Here is a 13,242-nt window from a genome sequence, read left to right on the forward strand (position 1 = left end):
ACTCCTCAGTGGAAAAGGAGGCACAAGCAATAGTGGAAGCTGTGCGACTCTGGAGGCATTACCTGGCCGGTAGAAGATTCACTGACCAACGGTCGGTTGCCTTCATGTTCAATAATGCACAGCGGGGCAAGATCAAGAACGACAAGATCTTGCGGTGGAGGATCGAACTCTCCACCTTCAATTATGAGATCTTGTATTGTCCAGGAAAGCTGAACGAGCCATGCGATGCCCTATCTCGCGGCACATGGGCCAATGTACAAGTGGACCGTCTACAAGCCCTCCACGAGGACCTCTGCCACCCGGGGGTCACTCGTTTCTACCACTTCCTTAAGGCCCGCAACCTCCCTTACTCCGTCGAGGACGTCCGAACAGTCACCAGAAACTGCCAGATCTGCGCTGAGTGCAAACCGCACTTTTTCAGGCCAGATAGAGCGCACCTGGTTAAGGCCTCGCGACCCTTTGAACGCCTCAGTTTGGATTTCAAAGGCCCCCTCCCCTCCACCGATCGCAACGCGTACTTCCTGAACGTCGTTGACAAATACTCCCGTTTCCCTTTCGCCATCCCCTGCCCGACATGACCGCGTCCACGGTCATTAAAGCCCTCGGTACCATTTTTACACTGTTCGGTTTCCCCGACTATATCCATAGCGACAGGGGGTCCTCCTTTATGAGTGACGAACTGCGTCAATTCCTGCTCAGCAGGGGCATAGCCTCGAGCAGGACGACCAGTTACAACCCCCGGGGTAACGGGCAGGTAGAAAGGGAGAATGGAACGGTCTGGAAGGCCGTCCTGCTGGCCCTCCGGTCAGGAGCCTCCCAATTTCCCGTTGGCAGGAAGTCCTCCCGGATGCCCTTCACTCTATCCGGTCCCTGCTGTGCACCACCACGAATCAAACACCTCACGAGCGCCTCCTCCTCTTTCCTAGGAAGTCCTCCTCTGGAACGCCACTTCTGACCTGGCTAGCAGCTCCGGGACCCATTCTGCTCCGGAAACATGTGCGGGCGCACAAGTCAGATCCGTTGGTGGAACGGGTGCATCTCCTTCACGCCAACCCGCAATATGCCTATGTGGAGTACCCCGATGGCCGACAGGACACGGTCTCCCTACGAGATCTGGCGCCCGCCGGAGCTACCCACACCCCCCCAACGGCAATCACCACCTCCTCACTCCCGCCGGTTCATCCCGCAGCCACCCCCTTCCCGGGGGGTTCGGTTCTCCTCCCAGACCTGCCCAGGGGTAAGGACACAGGAGACAGCGCTACGCTCCCAGAGTCGACGGGACTCGAGCCAGCGCCATCACCACCATGCCCGAGACGATCGGAAAGGACGACCAGGGCGCCCATCCGGCTCATCGAATCACTTTAACTCTCAACGTTTTCAGTTATTGTGTCTTGTTATAGTTATGGCATCATGCCGACCCTGTTTGGCCCGTTGGCCCAGTTGAAACGATAATTTTGTGTTTTGTTCAAAGTTACGGCACAGTACCGACTCTGTAAACCCCTACCACCATGCGAACCACCATCCCGCCGGGTTTTTTTTCAACAAGGGCTGAATGTGGTGGTATGTATTAGGGGTAATACGGTACACCACGTGTCGACAGGCTATTGGTGGAGGGATGCCAGGTCCTGATAGGATCTGCCACCTACTGGACTCCACCCAGAAATGCCGGTATAAGAACCCAGTTTTTCCCTCCATTTCCCTCAGCAGTTGCATTCTGTAACCACGCTGCTGGGGATAAAGTTCTGCTTAATAAAGCCTTCAATTGACATTACCTCAACCTGCCTCGCGTCATATTGACGGTGCTACAGCCATCAAGATGTTAATTGATTCAGAGTTTCGATTCCGTCTGCTGACTGCTTTCCAAATATACATTCAAGCTCTGTGCCTGCTTGTTGCTTAGTATTGTCCACATTTCCCCATAGTCTCTATGAGTGTCCATTTGTATACCTGATGCGACCATCAATTCACTCGAAGACACGTGGAGAAGTAAACCGTGGTTTTAATCAGCATAGAACTGAGCCTGCCTGTGACCGGTACAACACTGAAGGCGGCTCCACAGGTCAGCAGCTCTTATACTTCCTGTAAAGGGGGTGGAGCCATGGGCGGAGCCCATACATGCCCAACATATCCCCTGTGGGTGAAGCCACACAATGGCCCATAGATAGAGCCCACAGGGTTAATAACATAACACAGTGCACTGGTGAATTATCAGTAATTATACATTCACCACAATACCGAAAGTGGCCATCCCAGATGGCTACACTACACAGTCCAAAGATGCGCAGGTTAGGTGGATTGGCCATGATAAATTGCCCTTAGTGTCCAAAAAGGTTAGATGGGGTTACTGGGTTACGGGGATAAAGGGTGGAATCGTGGGGCTGAAGTAGGGTGCTCTTTCCAAGGGCAGGTGCAGACCCGATGGGCCGAATGGCCTCCTTCTGCACTGTAAATTCTATTCTATTCTATCAATCAGAGAATGCTGATCTACATATTTTCAGTCTGCTATGAAGTCTGAGGTCCAAGATTCAGGTTACAGTTATCATTCAGGGATATCTTCCACTGTCAAGTGCGTGGTCCCCTTTTAAAAATTAATTTATGGGACGTAGGCATCGCTGGCTAGGTTAGCATTTATCGTCTATCCTTAACTGCCCTTGAGAAGGTGGGGGTGAGCTTCCTTCTTGAATCGCTCAGACCCTGTGACGTAGGTACACCCACAGGGCTATTAGTGAGGGAATTCCAGGATTTTGATCCAGCGACAGTGAAGGAATGGTGATATATTTCCAAATCAGGATGGTGAGTGACTTGCAGGGGAACCGTCAGGTGGTGGTGTTTCCAGGTATCTTGCCTTTGTCCTTCTTGATGGTAGTGGTTGTGGGTTTGGAAGGTGCTGCCGAAGGAGCCTTGGTGACTTCCTGCAGTGCATCTTGTAGATGGTACGCACTGCTGCCACTGTGTTTCGTTAGTGGAGAGAGTGAATGTTTGTGTATGGGTGTCAATCAAGTAGGCTGCATTGTCCTGGATGGTGTTGAGCTTCTTGAGTGTTGCTGGAGCTGCGCTCATCCAGGCAAGTGGGGAATATTCCATTACACTCCTGACTTGTGCCTTGTAGATGATAGACAGGCTTTGGGAAGTGAGGCGGTGAGTTACTCACCACAGGATTCTTAGCCTCTGATCTGCTTTTATAGCACAAGGTTGGTTAGAGTCATTATTTATGAAGATAATACTGTAGAGTAAGAAATGGTAGCCGTGACTTCAGCCATCTAAGTCTTGCACTGCACGATTTCCTCCCTCAACCAGACTGCCCCTTCACTTCCTTCAAGACCTTCAAACGCAGTTTTTTAAGCAAACATTTCATCATCACTGCTGTTATTTCCTTCTTCAGATTTGGGTCTGACTTTGTCTGATTATGCTGCTCTGATGTTTTCTGTGTTAAAGACGCAGTATAAATATATAAATCATGGGATCTACAGAAGGAGACTATTTGGCCCACCATTCCTGGGCTGACTCATGGTATCGACATCCAACTTCTCTGCTCTTTCCACATACCGCTACTTCTTGAGCAGGAAACCACTCCCCCTACCACCACCCCTGTTCTCACTGGAAACCCCGCCTCAGATAGCTGCCAGCCAACCTGATTGGTTGGCAGCCCTTTATTTTTATTTTAAAGTTAGAGTACCCAATTATTTTTTTTTCCAATTAAGGGGCAATTTAGTGTGGCCAATCCACCTAACCTGCACATCTTTGGGTTGTGGGGGTGAAACCCACGCAGACATGGAGAGAATGTGCAAACTCCACACGGCCAATGACCTAGGGCCGGGATTCGAACCCGGATCCTCAGCGCCGCAGTCCCAGTGCTATCCACTGCGCCACATGCCACCCTCGGCAGCTGTTTATTTCCAGCAGTGCCACCAGGAGCAGTGGTCACCACTAGGACTACAGGCAGATCCCAGTTTCTCAGTGCTGCGAATCAAGGATGAAGTGCTGGGAATCAAGAATGAAGTTAAGTCTTGTGGAAGGGATAGGATTGGATGTTGCTGGTGAGAGGTGAGGGGTCTGAGGAAGTGGTGATTTTGGTGTGGTCATGGGCCATGTTGGAAAGGATCATGAGGGAGGGAACAGTCACGGCCCAGTGCGGGGGGGAGGTGGGGGGTGGGATGGACCTTGTGGGGGGTTGGACCTTGACTGGGGCACCAGGTCGGGAAAAGGAGCCAGTGATGGAGGTGCCCCCAACCTCCCCTTTCCCACCCGAATCCTGAGCAGGCTTACCCGCTGGTATTTCCCCCTCCAGCCCTCACCTCTCCCACCAGCTTCAAAATTGTGCCCGGGTTGTAAGCGGCTCTTAAATGGATAATAATAAGGCCTCAGTGGGGATGAGAAATTTCCAATTGGTCGGGGGAGGATGGGGTAGACCGCCTGCAGATCTGTCATCGGTGGGTGCCTGTAAAATTCTGTCCATCAGGTTTGAGCCTGAAGAATGTTGCTTGGTTGTTTGTGCTGTGTGAGGATCCATTAGGGGCTGGTTTAGCACAGTGGGCTAAACAGCTGGCTTGTAAAGCAGAACAAGGCCAGCAGCGCGGGTTCAATTCCCATACCAGCCTCCCCGAATAGGCTCCGGAATGTGGCGACTAGGGGCTTTTCACAGTAACTTCATTTGTAACAATAAGCGATTTTCATGCAGGCATGCATGATCCTACTCTAGGCCAAGACCAATCCTTGTGGGCTTCCGGTGAGGGCTCTTGGGTAGGGTTTGGGTGCTTTAGAGTGTAAGAAACAATCTTGTGCCCCTTCTATTCTGAGATCAGCATCGACAAGGAATCAAACCTTGGTTTTCCCGATCATATGGTCATTGTCAATGTGCCAGAGAGATCTTCTTTTCACTATTACAGGCTACATACAATGTATGTATATCATGCATAATCAAAAACTACAACTATTAATATTTCAAGTTAATTAGTGTTGTTCATGATTGCTTTTTCTTTGTAGATTACCTGAAGGAAATGTTGGGGCGGTTACATAAACAGGTAGGCTACACTGTTATCAGTATTCCAGTTGAAAGTGTGACTCTATCCATCTTGCTGGCTGTTCTCTGAGGCTGAAAATTCCCATTTGCAACTTTGACTTCCTACCTGACCCTGAATTGAGCTTCCAACCCAATACCCTCCCCATCACTAAGACCACCTACTTCCACCTCCGTCGGATTGCTTGTCTCCTTATCTGACTGAGCTTATCCACTGCGGAAGCTCTGCCTTTGTGACTCCTGGACATTGCTATTCCAGAAGCTCTTCTGGCCATCTTGCAACCTCTGTAAACTTGGCCTCATCCAAAACGTTTCTGCTCATCGCTCCTGTTCGCCCACCATCCGCTGTGTTCGCTCGCTTATGTCGGCTCCCAGTCCAACATTGCCTCAATTGCAAAATTCTCCAGCTCTCTCTGTGGTCTTTCCTCTTCCTGTTTCTGTAATTTTCTCCAGCCCTACAGCTCTGTGATTTCTCTGCTGTTCATACTCCAGCATTGTGGCTCTGTCTCCGATTGTCTGACCCATGAACTCTGGAATTTTCTCTCTAAAATTCTTTGTGTATCCATTTACTTCTCTTTCTTTAAGATACTTTGTAAAAACCTATCTCTTTGACCAACCTGTTCCAATATCTCTGAATGTGACTCAGTGCCAATTTTCTCTGATAACGCTCCAATTAAGTGCGGCAAGGTAGCACAGTGGTTATCACTGTTGCTTCACAGCTTCAGGGTCCCAGGTTCGATTCCCGGCTTGGGTCACTGTCTGTGCAGAGTCTGCACGTTCTCCCTGTGACTGCTTGGGTTTCCTCCGGGTGCTCAGGTTTCCTCCCACAGTCCAAAGATGTGCAGGTTAGGTGGATTGGCTATGCTAAATTGCCCTTAGTGTTCAAAAAAGTTATTGGGTTATGGGGATAGGGTGGAGGTGTGGGCCTTGGGTGGGGTTCTCTTTCCAAGGGCCAGTGTAGACTCGATGGGCCAAATGGCCTCCTTCTGCACTGTACATTTTATGATTGTATGATAAGTGCCTTGGGACTATTTACTGTGCTAAAGTTGCTATATAAAGGTGATTGCAGAGCAGCACAGTGGCACATCGGTGGCTGAGGACCCGGGTTCAATCCCGGCCCTGGATCACTGTCCGTGTGGAGTTTGCACATTCTCCCCATGTCTGTGTGGGTCTCACCCCTACAACCCAAAGATGTGCAGAGTAGGTGGATTGGCCACACTAAATTGCCCTTTAATTGGAAAATGAGTGGGTACTCTAAATTTTTTTTATTTTTTAAAAAAGGTGATTGCATATACGCACAATACATAGGGATGGTATAGTGGTAATGCCACTGGTCTAATAATTCAGAGGTCCAGGTCAATGCTCTGGGGACACGAGTTCAAATCCCACCATGGCAGCAGGTGAAATTTAAATTCAATTAATAAAATCTGGAATTGAAAACTTGTCTCAGTAATAGTGACCAATAGTGACCAGGGGCTGGTTTAGCACAGGGCTAAATCGCTGGCTTTGAAAGCAGACCAAGGCAGGCCAGCAGCACGGTTCAATTCCCGTACAGCCTCCCCGAACAGGCGCCGGAATGTGGCGACGAGGGGCTTTTCACAGTAACTTCATTTGAGGCCTACTTGTGACAATAAACGATTTTCATTTCATTTCATTTTTCATTAGTCAACATCTTTTAGTCAACATCTTTTCCCAAAGGTAGGGGAGTCTAAAACTAGAGGGCATAGGTTTAAGGTGAGAGGGGAGAGTTTCAGAAGGGCCCAGAGGGGCAATTTCTTCACTCAGAGGGTAGTGAGTGCCTGGAATGGGCTGCCAGAGGTAGTAGTAGAGGTGGGTACAATTGTGTCTTTTAAAAAGCATTTAGATAGTTACATGGGTAAGATGGGTATAGAGGGTTATGGGCCAAGTGCGGGCAACTGGGACTAGCTTAATGGTAAAAACTGGGCGGCATGGACTGGTTGGGCCGAAGGGCCTGTTTCCATTCTGTAAACTTCTATGATTCTATGATTTCAAGTATATAATCAATTGGTGTAAAAACCCATCGAGCTCACTGATGTCCTTGAGGAAAGAAAATCTGTTGTCCTTACCTGGTCTGGCCTACATGTGACTCCAGGGGCAGGATTCTCCCATCGGGCAGCTAAGTGCCGACGCCGGAGAAAAATGGGAGTGTTTTACTCCGGCATCGGGGCCCATTCCGGGACCCCATTCTGCAGCCCACAGTGGGCTAGGAAGGTGCTGCAGTGGCCTACGCCACTCCAGCTGCTGATCCCGGCCTGAATCCAGCGCCGTGGAGTCCACGCATGCGCAGTTGGGCCGCCGCCAACGAGCGCATGCGCAGTGGCTTTCTTCCCCGCGCAGGCTCCGACGCCAAATGGCGCAGGGCTACAGGAGCTGGCGCAGAGGAAAGGAGGCCAGTGGGCAGAGAGGCCGGCCCGCCGATCTGTGGGCCCCGATCGCGGGCCAGGCCACTACGGAGGCCCCCCCCCCGGGGTCTCACCCCCCCCTCCCCATCCACAGGCCGCCCCCGGACCCTTCAACGCCCAGGTCCCGCCGGCTCAGAGGATGTTAGAACGGCGCCGACGGGACTCGACTTTTTGATGACGGCCGCTCGGCACATTCGGGCCGGAGAATCGACACGCCGGCCCGCATACCCCGACCGGCGCCGACCATGCCTTCGCCAATGGCGCCGATTCTCTGCACTGCGGAGAATTGCGTCCCGGCAGGGGGTCGGAGAATTCCGCCCCTAGGAAGTCACTCAGTTCAAGGGCAACTTTTGGTGGGCAACAAAATTTTGCCTTGCAAGTCACATTCACATCCCATGACAGAACAAAGAAAAAACACAAAACAAAGCCCTGTCTTCACATTGAGGACAGCCTCCATCTTGTGTGGCACCACCACCATGCTAAATGGGATAGATTCAGAACACATCATAACTGGGCAACCATGAGGTTCCCTGGGTCATCAGCAGCACCAGAGTTGTATTCAGTCCCAACCTGTAACCTCATAATCGGGTATTTCTCTCACTCTATTATTACCGGCACGCCAAAGGATCAACCCCTGGTTCAATTAAGAGTGCAGGAGAGCATGCCAGGAGCAAAACAAGCAAAATGAGATGCCAACTTGGCCAGGCTGCAACACAGGACTATATGCATGCCAAACAGTGGAAGCTGCTTAATATAGGCTGAGCTAAGCGATCATACAACCAACCTATCAGATCAAAACTCTGCAGTCCTGCCCAATTCAATTGTGAATGGTGGTGGACAATTGAACGACTAACTGGAGGAGAAGGCTTCACAAACATCCACAACCTCAATGATGGCAGAGGCCAGCATGTGGGTGCAAAAGACGATGGTCTGCAATCATTTAAAAAGAACGGGAGCTGAGAGTCAGACTGGAGATTTAAAAAGAGCGTGAGATGAGAGTCAGAGCAGAGATTTAAAAAGAGCGGGATCTGAGTCAGAGCAGAGATTTAAAAAGAGCAGGTGCAGAGAGTCAGAGCGGAGATTTAAAAAGAACGAGAGCAGAGAGTCAATGGAGATTTAAAAAGATCAGTAGCAGAGAGTCAGAGTGGAGATTCAAATAGATCAGGAACAGAGAGTCAGAGTGGAGATTCAAATAGATCAGGAACAGAGAGTCAGAATAGATCAGGAACAGAGAGGAAGTTTGAGAATACGCACGAACAGACTCAAAAACAGCTGCTTCCCCACTGTCACCAGACTCCTAAATGACCCTCTTATGGACTGACCTCATTAACACTACACCCTGTATGCTTCATCCGATGCCAGTGCTTATGTAGTTACATTGTATATGTTGTGTTGCCCTATTATGTGTTTTCTTTTATCCCCTTTTCTTCTCATGTACTTAATGATCTGTTGAGCTGCTCGCAGAAAAATACTTTTCACTGTACCTCGGAACACGTGACAATAAACAAATCCAATCCAATCCAATACAAAGATATGTAGGACAGGTTGTGTTAAGGAAGCAGAGAGGCTGCAGAAGGACCTGGACAGGTTAGGAGAATGGGCAAAGAAGAGGCAGATGGAATACAATGTAGAAAAGTGTGAGGTTGTGCACTTTGGTAGGAAAATATAAGAGGCACAGACTACTTTCTAAATGGGAAAAGGCTTTGGAAATCAGAAGCCCAAAGGGACTTAGGAGTCCTAGTTCAGGGTTTTCTCTTAAGGTCAACATGCAGGTTCAGTTGGTAGTTAGGAAGGCAAATACAATGTTAGCCTTCAGGTCGAGAGGGCTTGAAAACAAGAGCAGGGATGTACTGTTGAGGCTGCATAAGGCTCTGGTCAGACCTCATTTGGAATATTGTGAGCAGTTTTGGGCCCGTATCGAAGAAAGGACATGATTGGTCCAGAGGAGGTTCACAAGAATGATCCCCGGAATGAAGGACTCCTCATATGAGGAGCAGTTGTGGATTCTGGGTCTGTACTCGATGGAGTTTAGAAGGATGAGGGTTATCTCATTGAAACTTACAGAATACTGAGAGGCCTGGATAAAGTGGACATGGGAGAGGATGTTTCCACTAGTAGGAGAGACTAGAACCCGAGGGCACAGCCTCAGACTGAAGGGACGATCCCTTTAAAAAAGAGATGAGGAATTTCTTCAGCCAGAGGGTGGTGAATCTGTGGAACTCATTGCCGCAGAAGGCTGTGGAGGCCAATGTACTTAGTGTCTGTAAGAGCGAGATAGATAGGTTTGTGATTAATAAGTGGATCAGGGGTTATGGGGAGAAGGCAGGAGAATGGGAATGAGAAACACATCAGCCATGTTTGAATGACAGAGCTGACACAATGGACCAAATGACCTAATTCTGCTCCTATGTCTTATGGTCTTGGGCAGGATTATTTGGCTGTGCCCACCCGGTGACCGGAAATTCCCGCCTCAGGTCAGTGGACCCCGTCCCATTCGTGGCGATCTTGCTAGGGGCGTGGCCGCAAAACCAGCCCCTTATGTCTTATAACCATCTTCAGCCAAATGTGCTGAGTGACTGATTCATCTGTGCCAGCCCTAAGGCCCTTAGTATCGACAGAGGTATCAAGAGGTACTTAGTCACCAACACTCTGCTCATCAACGCTCAGTTTGAATGCTGCCAGGGCCACTCATCTCCTCGTAACAGCCTCGGTCTAAATTTAAACAAAAGAGCTGACCTCAGAGTGGCTGCCTTGACGCCAAGGCAGAATTTAACTGAGTATGGCATAAAAGAGCCCTAGCAAAACTGAAGTCAATGGAAATCAGGGGAAATCTGGAAGATAGTTTTGGTTATTGTAAGCCAGTCACCTCAGCTTCAGGATATGACTGCAGGAGTTCCTCGGGGTAGTGTCCCAGAGTCAACTGTCTTCAACTGCATCATCAGTGAGCTTCTGGCACACAAGGTCAGAAGTGGGAATGTTTACTGATAATTGCACAATGTTCAGCACCACTTACGACTCCTCAGATACAGAAGTGGTCTATGCAGCAAGACCTGGGCAACAATCAGGCTTGGGCTGAAAAGTAACAAGTAACATTTGTACCACACAAGTACCAGGCAATGACCATCTCCATCAAGAGAGAGCCTAACCACCTTTCTTTGACATTCAGTGGCAATATCAATGCTGAATCCCCCATGATCAACATCCTGCATGTTACTATATTTTCCCCCCTCAACAGTGCATATGTTTATTTATTACGTTGTAATTTTTTAATTAACAAACCATTTTTAATGAAGTATTTTTGGCATAACAAACAACCACAGTACAAAAAACAATCGAGTACAAAGAACAGTAATCAAAAAGCAACCGCCGACATCCGTCCCTCCAAGGCCTGCCTATTTAACCACCTACTCTATACTACCCCAACCCCCCCCATCTGACAATTAATTCTCAGCAAAGAAGTCAATGAATGGTAGCCACCTCAGGGCGAACCCTGACACCGACCCTCTCAAGGCAAACTTGATCTTTTCCAGGCCGAGAAAGTTTGCCATGTCGGTTAACCATGCCTCTTGACTTCGGAGGCCTAGACTCCCTCCAAGCCAGTAATATCCATCGCCGGGCTACCAAGGAGGCAAAGGCCAGGACATGTGCCTCTCTCACCTCCTGAACACCCGGGTTTTCCAACACCCCAAAGATCGCTACCCCTGGACTCATTTCCACCCTTGTCTTCAATACCCTGGACATGACATCTCGGCAATATCGTCATCTTAACCGTCTGCATCCTCCTTGCCAATGACAGCTAGAGCGCATCCCATCTCCGAACCTCGCCCTTCATCTGCTCAACCAGCCGGGACAAGTTCAACTTGTACAACCGGCCCCAGTCGCGTGCTACTTGTATCCCCAGACATCTAAAGTTGTCCCTCACTAACCTGAATTGTAACTCCCCCAGCTGGGAACCCCTGCCAATATCCCCTAAGTTTTGGGCATGCCCAAAACACGTGGCCATGATTTGCTGGTCCACCCACACACCTGACACACTTGTCTTCCACCCCAAAAAATCTACTCATCCGGGTCGCTGTCATGTGCACCCGGTGCACCACCTTAAATTGGATCAAGCTGAGCCTTGCGCATGCAGTGGTCGCGTTGACCCTGCTCAGCGCCTCCACCTGTAGGCCGTCTTCCATCTCGCCCCAGTTCCTCCTCCCACTTACGCTTCAGCTCCTCTATGTGCGTCTCCTCCGCCCCCATTAATTCTTTGTAGATGTCCAAGATGCTCCCCTCCCCCACCATCCCCTAGACACTACCCTATCTTGAATCCCTCTTAGTGGCAGGAGTGGGAAGGATGGTACCTGCCTGCGCAGAAAGTCCCGCACCTGTAGATATCTAAAATCATTCCTTGCTGTCAGCCCGAACTTCTCCTCCAGCGCCCTTAAGCTAGGAAAGCTCCCTTCCAGAAACAGGTCCCCCATCTTCTCAATCCCCGTCCTTTGCCATCCCCGAAATCCTCCATCTAAGCTCCCCGGAGTGAACCGGTGGTTGTCACATATTGGGGACCAAACCGATGCACTCACTGCACCAACAAATCTCCTCCACTGACCCCAGATCCTCAGGGCCGCCACCACCACGGGACTGGTGGGATATCTCACCGGCAGAATGGCAATGGTGCCGATCTCAGCGCCCCCAAGCTGGTGCCCTGCATGAGGCCGCTTCCATCCACTCCCAAGCCGCCCCCGTCCACACCACCCACTTCCTTATCATCGCAATATTGGCCGCCCAGTAGTAATTACTGAAGTTTGGCAGGGCCAGCCCCCCCTCCCTCCGATTCCTCTCAAGCATCCCCTTTTTCACCCGTGGGGACTTACCCGCCCAGACAAAGCCCAAAATGATTTTGTTGATCCTCTTAAAAAAAGACCGCGGTATGAAAATTGGGAGGCATTGGAACACAAATAAAAATCTCGGCAATATCGTCATCTTAACCGTCTGCATCCTCCTTGCCAATGACAGCTAGAGCTCATCCCATCCCCATCTCCGAACCTCGCCCCTCATCTGCTCAACCAGCCGGGACAAGTTCAACTTGTACAACCGGCCCCAGTCGCGTGCTACTTGTATCCCCAGACATCTAAAGTTGTCCCTCACTAACCTGAATTGTAACTCCCCCAGCTGGCCCTCCTGACCCCTTGCCTGGACTACAAACATCTCACTCTTCGTCATGTTCAGTTTGTATTCCGAAAACCGGCCAAATTCCCCCAGAATCGCCATAATCTCCCTCATCCCTGCCCCTGGATCTGCTACATGTAGGAGTAAGTCATCCGCATACAGCGATATCCTATGCTCCACACTCCCCCCACCCCACACCCCGAACCAGCCCTTTCCAGCCCCTAGAAGCTCTCCGAGCAATGGCCAGCAGCTCTATGGCTAGCGCAAACAGCAGTGGGGAGAGGGGACATCCCTATCTTGTCCCCCGGTATAGCCTAAAAATTGACCGAGGTCGTCTTGTTCGTCCTTACACTAGCTTCCGGGGCCTGGTACAACAGCCTGAACTAGTCGATAATGCCCCTACCAAACCCAAACCGTCCCAGCACCTCCCAAAGATAGTCCCACTCTACCTGGTCAAACTCCATCTCTGCATCCATGGCCACAACTACCTCAACTTCCCTTCCCTCCGGGGGCATCATAATCACATTAAGCAACCTTCTAATATTGGCCACCAACTGTCTACCCTGAACAAATCCGGTTTGGTCCTCCATAATCATCTCCGGCACACAATCCTCAATCCTAGAGGCCAGCACTTTGGCCAGCAACTTA

At 50.1% G+C, this 13,242-nt stretch overlaps 1 protein-coding gene across 1 annotated transcript in view; it reads left to right on the top strand.

Moving 5' to 3' along the window:
• LOC140428294 (tumor necrosis factor receptor superfamily member 5-like) overlaps window positions 1-13,242 on the top strand; it is a 97,837-nt gene that overhangs the window by 56,138 nt on the left and 28,457 nt on the right. The window contains exon 8 of the mRNA XM_072514609.1: window positions 4,984-5,021. Coding sequence (XP_072370710.1) covers window positions 4,984-5,021 — 38 coding nt within the window. The remainder of the gene's footprint in view (window positions 1-4,983; window positions 5,022-13,242) is intronic.

This window comes from Scyliorhinus torazame, chromosome 8, assembly GCF_047496885.1.
Source record: "Scyliorhinus torazame isolate Kashiwa2021f chromosome 8, sScyTor2.1, whole genome shotgun sequence".
Classification (NCBI taxonomy): Eukaryota; Metazoa; Chordata; class Chondrichthyes; order Carcharhiniformes; family Scyliorhinidae; genus Scyliorhinus; species Scyliorhinus torazame.